General features: G+C 53.1%; 1 protein-coding gene across 5 annotated transcripts in view; it reads left to right on the top strand.

The window, feature by feature from the left end:
- The window catches only part of DLGAP4 (DLG associated protein 4), a 138929-nt gene that overhangs the window by 65426 nt on the left and 57185 nt on the right, over window positions 1-16318 (top strand). Inside the window, exon 1 of one of the 5 annotated variants that reach the window (XM_043884383.1) lies at window positions 8776-9816. The exons of 3 other annotated variants lie outside the window; for them this stretch is intronic. In XM_043884383.1, the coding sequence (XP_043740318.1) occupies window positions 9786-9816 (31 nt within the window). In that variant the 5' untranslated portion in view covers window positions 8776-9785. Of the gene's footprint in view, window positions 1-8775; window positions 9817-13493; window positions 13952-16318 lie in introns of those variants that run through there. One more of the 5 variants, XM_043884384.1, reaches the window with a different exon arrangement.

Genomic DNA, 16318 nt, shown 5'->3' on the forward strand with positions numbered 1-16318 from the left:
CCACTTCAGACCTCATGCACCTGGCAGCTAGGGCTTGACTGGGCTGGAAAGCCCACAGTGGGGAGCTGGGCATGGTGGTCAATGTCTCCTGGGTTCCTTGTTCACCAGTGGCCATTGCTGGTTCCTCCAGTGGGAGGGGAAGGTCACTAATGCAGGGGTTGTCTAGCATCAGGACTTTTCTATGGGACAGACGCCACTTGCAGCTCTTTCTCTTAGGTGATGCTTTTGGAGTTTCTTCTGTCCTGAAGGCCCTCATGATGCCTCCCCTCCTGGCCTGGGCAACCCTCCTCCAGGCCACTGCTGCTTATTCCCTCTCAGCTTTTCCATCCAGTGGTCCCTCTCCTCCCCACTCAGCCTTTTTTCTTTGCCAGGGGACCTGCCCCTGCCAGGCAGGCTTCTTGGACAGACTCCTCTGAAGACAACTCCAGCCCTACTGTCTCCCCCAGCTTGACTTAACCTATATGACAATGGGTCCTGTGCCTTGCAGAACTCTGAAAGTACAGGGTGGTCTGCTACACCCGTCCTTCCAGCTAACCCTGCCAGCCTCTCCATGTTAGGAGTCTCAAGCAGGCATTGGGGTCCACATTGTTTGGCCTCCAAATCCAGGGAATCTCTCTGCCCGACTCTCCCAGACACCCTATTCCAGTCCTCTAAGAGCCTTGGGTGAAGGATCAGATTCTCCACATCACCAGGCCCAAGGGAAATTCTCCCTCTTTTTTTTTTTTTTTTTGTGGGGGTGTGAGTACACCATGCCGCTTGCAGGATCTTCTTAGTTCTCCGACCAGGGATCAGACTCATGCCCCCTGCAGTGGAAGCACAGAGTCTTACACACTGGACCACCAGGAAAGTCCTGTAAGGGAAGTTCTCTAAGCAGAAGGTGAGCCTGGGGAATCAAATAGCACCTCCAACAATTTTCTTCAAATAAACCCTCATTCACTAATCTCCCCCTACCTCATGCACTCATGAATGGGCTGAGGTTGGGTGTTGGGCCACATGTCTCAGAACTGTTTGGAACCCTGTATTGGTCAACTATTGATACAACATTGCTGCATAACACACAACCACAAATGAGGTGTAAAAAAAAGTAACATTTATTTCTTTTGTGCTCATTTGTGGTCAGCTGGAATGTACTCCACATGTTTTTCACCCTCTTCCCGGGACCAAAGTGTCCTGGGATCAGTGGCTTTGGCAGGGCATGTTCTTCTTGTCGTGATGGCAGAAGCGCAGGAGAGCAAGCCTAACTACACAGGCACATTTCAAGGTCCCTGCTTGCATAATATCTACAAAAATCCTATTGGTTGAAGGGGGTCATATGACTAAGCTCAAAGACAAGGGATGGAGAAGTACCTTCCCACCTTTGTGTAAGAAACTGATTTATATGGTAAAGTGTGAGGATTGAGGAAGGGGTGAAGAATCAGGGTCAGTAATTCAATCTACTGTGGTCCACTTTCTTGGCCACATTTATTCCTGTCCCTCTTACAGAAAATACCCTTATCTCAAAGATCCTGAAAAATCTCATTCAACCATAACATCAGGATGTCATGGTACACCTGAAATTAACACTGAAAATCAACTATCCTTCAGTAATAAATAAATATATTTTTAAGGAAGAAAAAAAGATCTCATGATCTGTGTCAAATCTGGATGCGGCTCCTCTTGATTGAGGAACCCAAAACCTAAAAAAAGAAAAAAAGGTATCTACCTCCCACCTCCCAAACAACGCGCCCCCCCCCCCCCACACACACACACAGCATGCGTTGGTGAAATAGGGACAGGATGACTTGCAGGTCACATTCTTGTTCAGAAGGAGGGGGAAGGGGTTCAGAGACTTACTGATCCATGGCCATTGTGAAGTCCCTCTTGGCAAATGTTGGGCAGATACTCTGGGAGAGGGAATATCTCTTGATGAGGCCCAAGGTCTGCTCCCTGGGGTTGATGCCCTAAGCCATGGTTTTCTATAGCTCTCCAGAAGTCCTTCCTTTTCCATTAGCCTTTTTTGGCCATGTCTAAAGAAAGCACTGGAGAATATAGGTCTTTGGGCAGTTGACGAACTGTTGTTGTCTGCCTCCTGCCTGAAGGAAGTTGTCTTTTTACACCTTGAATGGTCTCAGTCTCTTTAGCCTAAGCGATCATAGTTTTGGCCACACACCTCCCTCAAACACTTTATGGGTTTTCTATGTATTGTATTCCACTTAACTTCCATATTGCAAAAACTACACCATTAATTTTTGAGTTAGGACAGTCTCTCTCTACTCAATTATGAGTACTTTGGGTGCTTCTATGGGGCCATGGTCTTAAACTTTCTGGAAGCCCTTTTGAGCAGCTGAGAGCATCTACTAAATGGTACCTTATTATTTTCAAGTATTAATAAAAGATGTTGTAACCATGCTCTTGATTGGATCTGGCCCACATGTTATATCTTAACTGGCCATGACCTTGGTTTGATCTTTGTCCCCGGGCTGCATATTAATTTGAGACTGATTTACTGGCTGGAGAAGCGTTGACTGATTTATTTTCCAACTCAGCCAAGTTCTGAGCTCTCTGTATTCCCTCTAAACACTCAACACTCCCTATATCTTTTATTAACTCCACTCTTTCTTCTAAGTCCTTATCAAATTCAGCCCAGAGGCACCAGCTCTTGCTTTCAACATTTACCTGGAAACCATCTTGCCCAGATCCATTGGTTCTCTTCAAGTTACTATAGATGGAGCTTTAGCAAGCATTTTGTCTCTGCATAGTGTGAGGTCACATTTTTTCAAGCCTCCAGTGACAGTTCACTGTGTACCACTTGGTCCTGAAGACAGTGCTACATATTTTTATTTTTATTGCTCATACACCCCACTCTTGGTATCAATTTCTGTATATATCAACTATTATCACAATAATGCCATGGAACAAGCAAGCACATCTAATTTCAGCGGCACCCAATAATACACATTTGTTCTCATTCATGAGCTTTCGAGTCACCTGGTTTTGCTCCACATGTCCTATATCCTTCTCCTCCTGGGACGAAAGTGCGCTCCTGGAATCAGTGCCCAAGCCATGCCATGTGCTTTTCACGGAGGTGCAGAAGTATAAGAGGGCTAAGCCCACTGTACAAGCACATTTCAAGTCTCCTGTGAACATCTGGTTGGTCAAAGCAAGTCACGTGAGCCCAAAGCCAAGGTCCAGGGAAATACACTCAACCTTTTGTGGGAGAAACTGCAGTTATGTAGCAAAGGGCGTGAACATAGGGAAGGGTTGAGGATTGAGGCCAAAAATTCAATCACAGCCCCTTCTGCACCTCCCATATGAATGATCCAGCATTTCTGGCTCTAAATGTAGGAAAGGTGGGGGTGGGGGAGGTGGGAGGGCTCCAATTATTCTCAGTTTGGGGACTTAAGCCCAAATCAAGATACTCAGGAAAGTATGAGAGGACTTCCCTGTGGCCCAGTGGCTAAGACTCTGCGCTCCCTATGCAGAGGGCCTGGGTTCAATCCCTGGTCCGGGAACTAGATCCCACCTGCCAAAACTAAAGATCCGGTGTTCTGCAACTAATATCCAGCACAGTCAAATTAATTAATTAAATTAATGTATTTTTAAATTAAAAAGTATTGGTAGCAACATCTGACACCTTACCCAGACATGTGTGCACATATATACCTATTTGTGGACATATGTAAGATTCTAAACCCTTAGACTTCTAAGAAAACATATAAAAGCATATGCACATTGGTGTTCTCACATGTATGCACACATATACACCTAATTGCTACATACAGTTGCACATGCTCTCACATATGTGTGTGTCTTCTTCAAGGCTCATGCCACCTCCACACCAGTGAGGAAATTGTGCCCCTACCAGATTGGAGCCACCAAAAACATCTCCCCCCTCCCCACCACTCTGTTTCCCCATTCAGCCCTCCATCCAGGTCTCCATAGTGACCACTACATTCTTGCTTCTCTCTACTCCAACCTCTGACTCCCTCATGCTCAGCAGGTAAACTCACCTGTCTTCCAGGGAAAACCAAAGTCACCAGATTTTCAGACCTCTGCCCAGAGCTGCAATTGTTTCCTGAGATACCTTAGTGCTGGGTTAGGAAAGACACTTAACTGTCATCTGTTGCAATATTATCACGTCACACAATTTTTATTAGGCTTAGATCCTGTGCTGCCATCTGCCACAAACATGTCATAATAAATATATAATTCAATTATGTCTATGTTGTGAACAGCACCCTCTCCTATATGTGGCATCCTTAATCTGTGTACAACCTGTATCACCGTACGTGGCAGTCTTGCCTTCCATCACCTCCCTCCTTACAGACACACCCTAACATGCACAGGCACACCCTCCCTCAGCCACTGTCTCCCTGCAGGGTTCTTCTGCTCAGAAGGCTGCCCCCTGTCCTCAGCATATGTCTCTAAGAAGTGAGCCCAACAAGGGCTCTTCTAAGTCCCCAAGTTGCTAAGGGGCGTGAAAGCTCTTTGTCACTGTCACATGGGCATATATGCTCTCAGGCCATTGGCCAGCGAGTGGGAGATGTGGGGGGCAATTATTGAGACAGTGAGAGCCTGGCCGGGGCAGACCCCTCCCCAGTGGCCTTGGGCAAGGCATGGAGCTTCCCACCCACCCACCCACCCGCTAGGAGCTGGCCAGCTTCCCAGCTGCCAGCGCTGCCTCCTCAGACACCCCCTCTCTCCCTCCCCCTTTCTGACCCAGATTCCACATTCCGGAAATAGCTCTGGCAGGTGACTGGCAGGCAGGCGGGGGTCAGCCCCTACTGGGATGGTGGGGGAAGCAGCACATACACATTTAGGTACATACACATGCCCCTCCCCAGCCACAGGACCTTCCAGGAAGGCCCCTGGGTACCCCTCAGTCTGCCCCATCCTCCCTCCTCTTTCTCCACTTCTGAGAAAGAAAAGAACAGAGAATGCCCGCCCTCCCCCTCCTCCCATCTCTGACTCTGCCCACCTCCTTTCCTCTCCACCCTCCCTCCATCCCTTTCTCCCAGCTTCCCCTCCCCACCATCATCTTAGCCTTCTGTCTCCTTCAGCCCTATTTCTCCCCACCACCCTCTCTCCCGTTTTTCTCTCCATTTCTGGCCTTTCTCCCTCCCCAGCCTGTCTCTCTCCCACTCCCTCTGAATCACAAGAGAGGCTGTGACATCACTAAGGAGCTGCAATGGTGGTGGGCTGTGGGGTGATACCCACCCCTGCCCTGCGCCAGCTGCATCCTCTGCATGGGCACGTGGGTACACGTGTGTACATGCACAGAGGTCCACACACCTGGGGTCACTCTCTGGTGGTGCTTGAGGCTCTAGGGTGAGCTGGAATAGGTTGCTGGCCTGGGAAACACCCTGGATCTTTTTGGATCTAGTTTCTGCTCTGCTAAGTCACTCTGGGTGGATCCTGGCCCCTTCTTGTGCCCCAGATTCTCCGTCTATGTTGTGAGGCTTGGGTTTGGAGACCCCCAAACACCTCCTATCTGAGTCACAGAAAGCTCTGTCCTCCTTTCTTTGTTCCCTCTCCCCTCCCCCAGAACTCCCCCAGTTTCTTCTCTGATTCATTCTCTTCTGCACAGACACAGGAAGGAAGGCTGACAAAATTCCAGTAAGCAGCCAACCTTCCAGGTGGCCTCATCCCCCGAGCCCTGTCCCAGGCCTGACCCTCCACAGTCTCTGATTATCACGCTACAGGCTCCTGTCAGGTTGGACACTCCAGTTTCCAGAGCATCAGGGCTGAGAGGAACCTCAAACACCATCATGTCCAGCGATGCAAATAGGCTTCAACTCAGGTGTCATTCCTGATCCCTGGAGCTCAAGACTGACAGTGAGTTAAGCAGAGAAGTGTGGCACCATCGATTAGTGATGTCTGTTTTGGCCAAGAGAGTTTCACTTATCTGACATTCCTGATTTAGCCCAGTTAATCATGCACATGCACACGCACATACACACACATGTGCACACATACACACATACATGTTGACATATTTTATAAAGAAACTGTAGCCTAGAAGAGGTGAGTGTTAAGTCAGGGTAACCCAGTTAGTAGGTCAAGGAGCTCTTCCCCGCCTGGTCAGCCTGACTTGAGTTCCCCACTATTCTGTGGATGTTGAGGGGTGCGCATCCAAGGTTCTGGTAAAGAGCTGCAGTGTGGTCACAGGAGTTTCAAGGAGACTCATCTGACAACACAGGCAGGATGGATTGGAGGCTGTGCTCTCGCCCAGGCAAGGCCCAGGGAGCTTGGGCAGGGAACATAGAGTCAGAGAATAATGCGAGTGTCCAAGAGACCTTCCGAGAGTGAGTGATGAGGAGCCAGAATTCCTGCCCCCTGAACGAGGGCCCTCCCCACAGAGGGCGGAATGCGGGCTTCCTCCCTGGCCCCACCCAGCCTGGGACCAGGAAGTCCCTGGTTAACTGAGTCACTCTCCAAAGTCCCACTTTTGGCAGACCGGTAGAACCTTCTCAGGGAAACAGTGATTGGGCTCAAGGACTGGTGGGCAGGCTGGAAACCCCAGATTTCTGAATGAGACAAAAACATCCCTTACTCCCTCAAGGGCAGAGAGGTCAGGCCAAAGGAGGAGAGACTAAGGTGCTTACATTGAACCGTGGAGGCCCTCCACGAGGTTCCTCCCTCCATGAGGGACAGGAGCCTTGCCATGGGACATCCCTTTCATTGGTTAGAGTTTACTGATCACCTTCCACCAGCGAAGTGGTGGTGCAGGACCAGGGACACCTCAGTGAACAAAATGGAAACCCTGGCCTTCATAGAGAGTACACTCTTGTGGGGCGCAGATGGGCAGGTTGGAGGACAGACAAAGCAGTCAGTATAAATAATGCAAATAAGTATATGGGTTTTTAAAAAATATTTATTTATTTATTTAGGTTGTGTCAGGTTGTAGCCTTCGTTGTGGCACGATCTTTTTGTGGTTGTGTCGCGCTGCACATCGTGGGCTTAGTTGTCCTGCTATGTAGGATCTTAGCTCCCCAACCAGGGATTGAACCCACATCCCCTGCGTTGGAAGGCAGATTCTTAACCCCTGGACTACCAGGGATGTCCCCTAAGTATATGGCTTATTGGAAAGTAGTGTAGGGCAAGGAGTACTGGGAGTGCCAGTGGGGGTGGGGGGGGATATTGCAGCATAAATAGGGTACCAGGGTAGACCTCATTGAGAAACATGTTTGAGCAAACTCTTGAAGGAAGTGAGGGAAGAAGTAGTGGTGGGGAGGTACTCCAGGCTGGGAGAAGAGTGGTACAAATGCCCTGAGGCAGGAGGGCTCAGTAGCTGATGGAGGCAAAACAGGGCTGCGTATGGTTGGCACACAGCAAGACAGTCAGGCTGTGCTTCGGGGCTTCCTGAATTTTCCCACGTAGTCAATCTAAAGACTAAGTGAATGGTATTGGTGTAGCCCAGTGACTGTGAGAAGGGCAGAGTAAGCTAGTATTTTCAAAGTGCCTCGTGCAGTGGCTGGCATCAAAATGGTAGTGCCTGGCATCAATGTTAAAAACAAACAGTTGCTTTTAATATTTTTGTTGTTGCTGTTTAGTCACTCAGTCATGTCTGACTCTTGTGCCCCTATGGCTGTAGCCCGCAAGGTTCCTCTGTCCATGGGATTTCCCAGACAAGAATCCTGGAGTGGGCTGCCATTTCTTTCTCCAGGGGATCTTCCCAGCCCAGGGATCCAACCCGCATCTCCTGCATTGCAGGCAGATTCTTTAGCACCAAGCCACCCGGGGAAGCCCGCTGTTATCCTTATAACTTTATGCAAAAGTCACAACAGTGGTATTGGAAAGACTGTATCATCTTCAGTAAATTTTCCTCCATTTTACATTTGGAAAACAGAGGCACAGAGAAGGGCAGGGGCTTGTCTAGGTCACTTAGGAAGGCAGGTGGGGGGCAGAAACTGGATATGCAGGTGGTAGACCTACTGTAGGTGCAGCCCAGAGGGACAAGGCCCGGAGCAAGGGCCAGGACTGTGAGTAGGCGGACTCGCAGGGGCGAGGCCGGGACTCCATGAGGTGGGGAAGCTCCATGAGTCGTAAAGAGACTAACTTAGGAATTTACACAGCTCCTACTGCACTTGGCCCTCCAAGGTATCGTGGATGTAATGGTTTTATTTTACTAAAGAGGAAACTAAGGTTCAGTAGGTTGAATGAGCATCTTGTCCAAGGTCACACGGCCCTCCAGAGGCTGAGCAGGGATTAGAACCCAACCTGGAAGACCCCAGATGAGCACAGCAAAACCCAGGTGGGGACACTAGAAACCCTTAGGACGTAGAGTCCAAAGTATTGGGAGGCTAATTTGACCACACACAGGTGAGACGACCTGCTTGTGCGGAGCCTCTGTTTCCCCTGGGGAATATCCAGGTGTAGCCACGATAAACTGGTACAGACTCCCCGGGCCCCTCGCTAGTCAGGGAGCCTGCGTCTCGTTCCAGCTGGAACCGGTTTGGTGGGGACGGCTGGAGGGGCGGAGTCCCGGGTGCTCAGGCACGCGCGGGCTGACGTGGGCGCGCGCTCCCTCGCGGGGTCGGGCAGCCTGGGCGTGGGCTGGACTGAGCGCCTCGCGCGCTTGCGCACCCGCCCCGCCGGGCGCGCGCGACGGGCCACGTGCCGAGAGGGCCGCGCGCGCCCCCGCCCGCCCCGGGAGTCCCGAGAGACGCGCGCGCGCCTCTGACGCGGGGGGCGGGGCGGGGCGGGGCCGGCGCGGGGCTTTAACCCAGAGGCCCCGCCCCTCGGGCGTACAAAACCGGAGCCTCGGGCCGGGCCGCGTGAGGGAGGAGGGTGAGTGCCCGCCGCTGGCCGCAGCTGCCGCCAGCCCGTCCGTCACTTCATCGGTCTGTCCGGTCCACGTCGTCGCCGCCGCCGCCTCCTCAGCCCGGACGCCTGGGGCCCGCCCAGCGCCGCTCAGAGCAGCCGCGGCCCCGCGAGGAGACGGGCGCCGCCCCCGCCCGGCCCTGCCCCCGCCCTCCTCCCAGTCTGTCCGTCCGTCCGTCCTCCCGCCCGCTCGCGCTTCCGTCCTTCTGTCCAGCCACCGACCCTGGGGCCCATCTCCCCGCTCCGCCCGCTTTGTCTCTCCCTGGCTCGCTGTCTCTTTGTCTCTGCCCTCGCGCTGCCTCCCAGCCCCTCCCTCGCTCCCCGATCTCGGGTCCCCCTCAAAGCGCTCGTCTCATCCCTCAGAGTCTCCCTCTCGGAGCGCCCCTGTTCTTCGGGATTCCCTCTCTGAGCGCCCTCTCATCTTGTGGGGAGGGGGCTTTCTTTCAGAACACCTTCCACGCTCCCCTCACATCCCTTGGGGATCCTCCCATCTGTCCCCCACACCCCGGGGGTCTTGCCTCCTCTTAGCCCTCCTTTCTGCAGGCTTTTGCCTCTTTTGGTGCCCCCTCTATACGCTGGGACCTCTGTGATCCCTTGGGGTCTCTCCTTGGGACCCCCGAAGCTCCCCAGCTCCCTGACTTCCGTACCCCCTCCCTGCCTTTCCTTGGTTTGTCCCCCAGTCGTTGTTCTCTGTCGGGACTCCGCGCCCCCCAGCCCCCTGAGTCGGGGTCCCCTGCTTTGCTCTCCCTGCCTCTCCCTGTCCTCACATCTGTCTTGCTGGTGTCACCGCTCGATGTCTCTTGCGCTGCAGACCCCTTTTTGAGGCTTCTCCTCTGCCGGGGGCTCTTGCCCCGCACCCCCTCCCCCCCACCCCCCGCTTTCCCTGCCGCAGCCCCCTGTCCCCCCTTCTCCCCGCTCCTGCTCCCCCTCTCCCCTGTTCTGTCTTTGCCGGTCTCTGGGTCTCTGACCCCCATCCGGCCCTCATGGCTTTCTGTCTGGAGCTCTTGAAGCAATGTGAGTGGTGGGGTGTCCGGGTCGGGCCGGAGTCCGCCCGCAGGCTGGCCGCGGCCGAGGCTCCATGGGGTTGGCGCTGGGGCGAGGGCTGGCGCTGGGGACTCCCCACCAAGAGGGCAAGGGGGGAGGGGCCAGGCTGTCTGGCAGAGGTGGGAGTGGGGGGCCTTCCTGCTCTGAGGCTTCTGCTTTAGTTGCTTGTGTGTGTGTGTGTGTGTGTGTGTGTGTGTGTGGACCGTGCCACGGGCTGGGCATCCCTGCCCGCTTGGCCCTGCATGGCCTGGCATTTTGTGATCGCTTGTGGGCAGGCCTGGGCTATTTTGGAGCCAGCAGGATGTGATATCACTTGGGCGTTTATTTAGACCGGACTGGGGGTGGGGGCTGCGTTCTTGCCAACTTGAGTAATCAAATTTTGCAGGGGGGTGCGGCCTCCTAGGCAGCTGGGCTGTGAGGTTTGGGGCCAGAACTTGCAAGCCACCAGACTGGACAGGTGATCCAGGGTTTGTGCTGCCTTGGTCTTGCTGAGAAGGTTGGTCAGGGTGAGGGGAGAAAGGAGTTGTTCTTTACCTGACCAACCTTGAAGTTTGGGCATGGTGGTCTTAAGACCTCTGGGGCCATGGGTCTGCCAGCCTCAAACCTTGTGACCTTGAATGAGACCCTCAGCCTTTCCCAGTCTCAGTTTCTCCATTTGTAAAAAGGGGATAGTTGTGTCAATCGCACAGGGTTGCCCTGAAGATCAAATGAAATATCTGTAAAGACACTTTGGGAACTGCCAGCCTAGCTCTAACCCGAGCCCCACAGAGGGGAAGCAGCTAGTTCATGGGCACACAGGCTCATTCATGGCAGAGTTGGGACAGGAATCTGGGCCTGGGACGCCTCGGTCCAGAGTTCTTTACCTCAAACTCCATTGCTGCCTGTTATTCAGAAATACACCTGCCCTGCCAATAGGGCAGGGAGCCGGCTGTCCCCTTTTATGCCCCGATTCCCAGTTGTTCTTTTTCAGTTTGTAAAGGTAGGTGGGTGTGCCCAGCGGGATGTCTGTTCTGGGAGACAGTCGGGTTTTCCGTGTTCCATCCCATTGTTGTTTAAGAGTGGTCCTGCTTGTCCAGTCGCACTGGGGAATAAAGTCAGTCAGTTTGTGGTTGTGAGCCCCACCTGCTTTGCTGGCTTCCCGTAGAGCAGGGGAACAAAGGCCCCGGCTGAGAGATGCTCTGCAGACAGCTGGGGTCCGCTGTCAGGGAGCCTCAGATGTCCCGGAACTTTGGAGCAGATCATCAGATCAGCTATGATAGCTCCCTCGTCTTATAGACAAGGTCCAGAAAGCACAGAGGGTTCAGCCAGGACTCCTGTATCCTCTTCTGTAGCACTGCCAGACCAGTCACAGTCAGGCGGGTGTCACTTGCTCACTGGTGTATAATGACAATTTCCAACACCCATCGACCTGTTATTGTGGGCCCCAAGCTTGACACGTTACACAGATTTCTTGCAGTGGGGAGGAGAAAGGGCTTGGTTTCTGGTCTAGAAGTGGGAGGATCAGGGTGTGGTCCCCACATCACACCGTCTCCAGGAGGCTGCTTTTTCCTGGGTTTCAGCTTCCATATCTGCAACATGGGAATGATCTTCCTTGTCCTCAGACTGATTCTGAAATCATGGAATCCCTAAAGAAATTCTGGGAGGCAGACTGCCAAGGTTCTATTCTCGGCTCTGATGCCGTGTGACTTCAGACAAGTGTCTTCCTCTATCTGTATTTTTCCTTCAAAAAAATGAGGAAGTTGGATGTTGTGGTCTTGGAGGTGCTTTCAGCTCTGACATTTGAGGATTTTTTTTAACACCTGTGTTTTTGTTTTTTTAAAATTATGAGTGACATTTGAGGATATTGAGGTAACTGAAAGGCCACCTATTTGTACCTGCATCTCGTCTTACCTGTAAAAGTGTGTATGATCACAAAATAGCAGAACATATTGAGTGCTGCCAGGTGTGTGCTGCTGATATACTGTGAGGTTTCATCAGAGAGAGACCTTGTCTGGGCAAAGGGATCAGAGGCACTTCCAGAAGGAGGCAGTGCTTGAGCTGGGCCCCTGTACCCGACATGTTCTGCCTCTTATAGGAACTGTTCCAGACGAAAGAAAGAGTGTGGGGTTTTGAGTCGAAAATGCCTAGTTTTAATTGTTCTCCACTCACTGCAGGTGTAATCTTGGTCTAGTTACTTTCTTTCAACTTCGGCTTCTTCATCTGGACTCAAGGTAATCATATTTACACTGTAGGGTCATGGTGAGGATTAAGGGAGATTCTATGTTTAAAAATACCTAGTACACAGTAGGTGACTTCCCAGGTAGCCCAGTGGTAAAGAACCCGCCTGCCAGTGCAGGAGATATGGGTTCAATTCCTGGGTCAGGAAGATCCCCTGGAGAAGGAAAGGGAACCCACTCCAGTCTTATTGCCTGGAAAATCCCATGGACAGAGGAGCCTGGTGGGCTGCAGTCTATGGGGTCACAATGAGTCGTTCACGATTTAGCAACTGCGCATGTGTGCAATACATGGTAGGCATTTAATAAATGGGAGCCTTCACCTCCAAGTAATATCTGGATCCCTTTTTTCTTTGTGGGAACAAGACAGAGGCCCAGCCTCTCCCACTACCCCCCTGTGACTGGGGTTCAGGTAACAAGGAAAGCACCTTCTGGCTGTTCTGATGTATAATAGCAGTAATCCTCTAATCCCTCCCTTGCTGTGTGAGACCTTGTATAATCTGCCAGGCTCTTTCCTTACCCATTGTTCCCCACAACGGTCCTGGGAGGAGGTCAGAAGCCAGTGGAGTTCTCCCTGTTTCACAGGTGAATGAAGCATAGGGGGCCCCAGGAGGGCCTCGCACCCAGGCCTCTTGACTTTTCTTCCCCTGCAACCACACTGTTGCTCCACATTGACTGCTGCCTGGTAGCCTATCCCTCGGGCCACCTTCTCTCCATCTGGCATCTGTTCTGCCAGGAGGGTTTGCTTGACATTTCCCCAGCCTCTGAGCTCATCTCAGATTTAGAGACTAGCTTGAGTCTGGGTGGGGACTGAGTCACCACCTTCCTCCGCTTTCTTACCCTGAGCCGCAGCCAGACACGCCCAGTGGGCCACCACCATAGACCTGCTGGTCATAGACCCTGCACACAGCAGGCGTTCCTCCCAGAAGCTCAGGTGGCGCTCTCTGGGCTCTCCGGGGAGGGCAGGCTGCAGGGAGGCTCCGTATGTATTTCTTCACGCCTAGGGGATCTGGAAGCACAAGCCACACGGAGTTGTTGCCTGGCCTCTCCTGCTCCAAGCCCTTGTGTGTGCTCTACCCTCCCCCTGGGTGCCTTCTCTTCCCTTGGAGGCCACATAGTCAGATGTCTCCTCTTCCAAGAAGTCTGTGATTGCTACCTGTGGAGTCAGATTGTGAATTTAGTCTGCATTCGATGAAAGTGTGACCTCAGAGATCACCTCTCTCTGCCTCCGTTTCCTCATAAAATTTAAGCTCCACGTCTTGACACAGTTCAGGCTTCTGAGCCCTATCCCCAAAGGGTCTCAGTTGACAGGTCTGGGGGCAGGAATGAGCTTTTTAAACCAGTCCCCTGGAGGAGGCTGATGCTGAGGCCTTGTGGACCGCGCTCCGGGAAAAGCTGAACGAGTGATTCCTGGCCTGGTGTCACAGTTTGGCTTGTCCCTGCTGTGTGACCTTGGACTGATTGACTTTCTGCACCTCAGTTTTCTTCTGGGTCAGGAAGGGATGGAAATGCATTCCTCCCAGGTTGCTCTGAGAATGTGAACTGGTATCAGAAAGGTCCCACAAGACAGGGGAACGTGTCTGCTACACTGCCTATCACTGGGTGTCGGGGACCGTGCTAGGCCGGTTCTGGCATTATCCCACTGCATTATTGCAACAATCCTGTGATACAGGTCCCAGTATGATCCCGAACTGACAGGTGGGAAGACTGGTCCCTCACTGTGCTCTTTGTTTCAGGCAGGATCGGTTGTTTCCAGAAAGAGGTTACCAACTTCCCCTGCTCAGTCCCAGCAGTAGACGCTGTCAGCCCTGGCCAGGGTGGGGGCTGTGAAATTGAACAGCTGGGCAGGAGTGCAGTGCTGTCAGCAACAGGAACTGAATGAGGTTGTCCAGGTGTGTGCTGTGAGTGCCTCTCAGGTTTCCCAGTCCTGTGGGAGGGGAGCCACAGCTGCCTCGCGTCCCTCAGCCTGTGTTGGAATCAGCTGGTTTCTCACCCGCCCACTCCTGGGAACCAGGGAAGACAAAAATCTATATTCTGGAGTTAAAAGATTATTGTTGCTTGTTTCACTGTAAGAAGCAGGCCCAGGGAGGGAAAGGGACAGGGCATGCCTAGCACCCCAGAAGACTGTGTCAGGGCCAGGCGAGAGCCACCACCCTGCCTCCCCGCCCAGGTCTCCCACATTTCTCTGTCCCTGGCCTGGATCGCCTGGGGAGAGCTGGTGCACGGAGGCTCCATTTGGCCAGCGTAGAGGACAAGAGCCAGAAAAGTGGTCCCAAGTGGTGGAAACTGGACCCGGCTCAGCTGAATTGGGCTCGGAAAATACTCTCTGACCAGTGGTCTGCCCTCCCAGCCCTGGGCTGGGCTCCGAGAGGATGGGAAAGAGCAGACAGACGGGGCCTCTGCCCCTGGGAACTCAGGCTCTGACAAGGGAGACAAGCCCTACAATTATGAGAGACTGTGACAGTCTGTAATTAAGCATCTGCTGAAGAAAGGCATTGTCTGAGGAGGAAGGAGTGAGCGTGAGCCAGAGGAAACAAGAGCCCTTGAGAGGGGGACTGGATTCAGAGACTGGCTTTGGGGCTGGCGTTCCTGGGGATAGTTTCTCCAAAGCCAGAGGTGCCGGGGCTGGACAAGGTGAGCACATATTTTGGAAACAGTGAGTAGACGAGTTTAGCTGCCGCTCTGGGAGGGCCCAGAAGGTTGTAGGCCACATTGAACTTGAGCCGAAGAGCAGAGGCTTTGGAGAGCTTTGGAAGGTTTTAGAGCCAGAGCAGCACAACTGGAGGATTTTTTTCAAGATGAGTCAGGCTGGGTGAGTGGGACTGAATGAAAGTGGTGACAGGGGAGGAGCTTTGCAAGCATCCTGGGGAAGGGAGAGTGCGGGGGTGTAGGTGGAGCCACGGGAGGGGGAAGGGCCAGTGGGGTGGCAGAGGATGTGTGTTCCCTGAGGAGAGCCCGACTAGGGGCCTGATGGGCCAGCGGGAGAGATGCTGGGTGTTGCTGTTTGAAGCAGGAAATAACTGAGCGCATTGCTCGTCCACCTGCTCTGTGCCAGGCTCCGTGCCAGGGCCTCCATGGGTGCTCTCGTGAAATCCTTTCAACAAGCCCAAGGCAGGCGGACTTACCATCCCCCTTTTACAGATAAGGAACGTATGGCTCAGACCCAAGGCTGACTGCAAACACTGGCTCTCCCAGTTCAGCTCAGCTTCTTAGAAAGGAACCTCCTACTGTTAGGGTCCTGGGAATCTGAACCTTCTTGACCCTTGAATTGAGACCCTTGAATTAATACATCCCCTGGGCTTCCCAGGCAGCACTAGTGGTAAAGAACCTGCCTGCCAGTGTAGGAGATGTGAGAGACCTGGGTTTGATCCCTAGGTGGGGAAGATCCCCTGGAGGAGGTTATGACAGTTCACTCCAGTATTCTTGCCTGGAGAATCCCATGGACAGAGGAGCCTGGTGGGCTATAGTCCATGGGGTCGCAAAGAGTTGGACATGACTGAAGTGATTTAGCACACACGCACGCACAAATACATCCCCTAAAACCCACACACCCCCTGCTTTCTAAAGACCTGGAAGATTGGGGCTGAGTACTAGCTCAGAATTCCTTAAGGTGGAAGCATCAGAGAACTGAAGGGCCTTCACATTAGCCGTTTTACTCAGCCTCCAGAGCTGGGCCTCCTGTGTCTGGTCCAGCTGGGGGCACATCCATGACTTGGCGCACTGGAATTCTCCTCCAGCCTCCTCACCGCAGAGAGTGTTCCCTGGCCCAGCCACAAAGGCAGGAAGGGACTTGTCCAAGGTACTCTGAGTACAGGAGAGCCAGGTGATAAAACCCAGTTCTCCTTTTCCAAGCTGCGGCCAGGGATACCCACTGGGCCGAGGGAAGGCGAGGGGGAGTGGCCACTGGCGGGGCAGCAGTGGTTGGTCACAGTGCGCGGCTTGGAAGCTAGTGGCCAGTCCTCTGTGTGCCCCCTTGACCAGGGCCTTGGCCGGGGATCTTGAGGTCACAGGGCAGGCACAGCTTCCGTGCTCCGCTCCCCACTCCTCCCTTGTCTACAGTAAACACCCCTGGGATCCTTGTGCCAGTGCTAGTGATAATTCACCCGTCATGTCCGACTCTTATGACCCCATGGGCTGCAGCCCACCAGGCTCCTCTGCCCATGGGATTCTTCAGGCAAGAACACTGGAGTGGTTTGCCATTTCCTCCTCCCAGGATCTTCCCAACCCAGAGGTCGAACCCATGGCTCCTACATTACAGG

Source organism: Cervus elaphus, chromosome 23, assembly GCF_910594005.1.
Source record: "Cervus elaphus chromosome 23, mCerEla1.1, whole genome shotgun sequence".
In the NCBI taxonomy this organism is placed as follows: domain Eukaryota; kingdom Metazoa; phylum Chordata; class Mammalia; order Artiodactyla; family Cervidae; genus Cervus; species Cervus elaphus.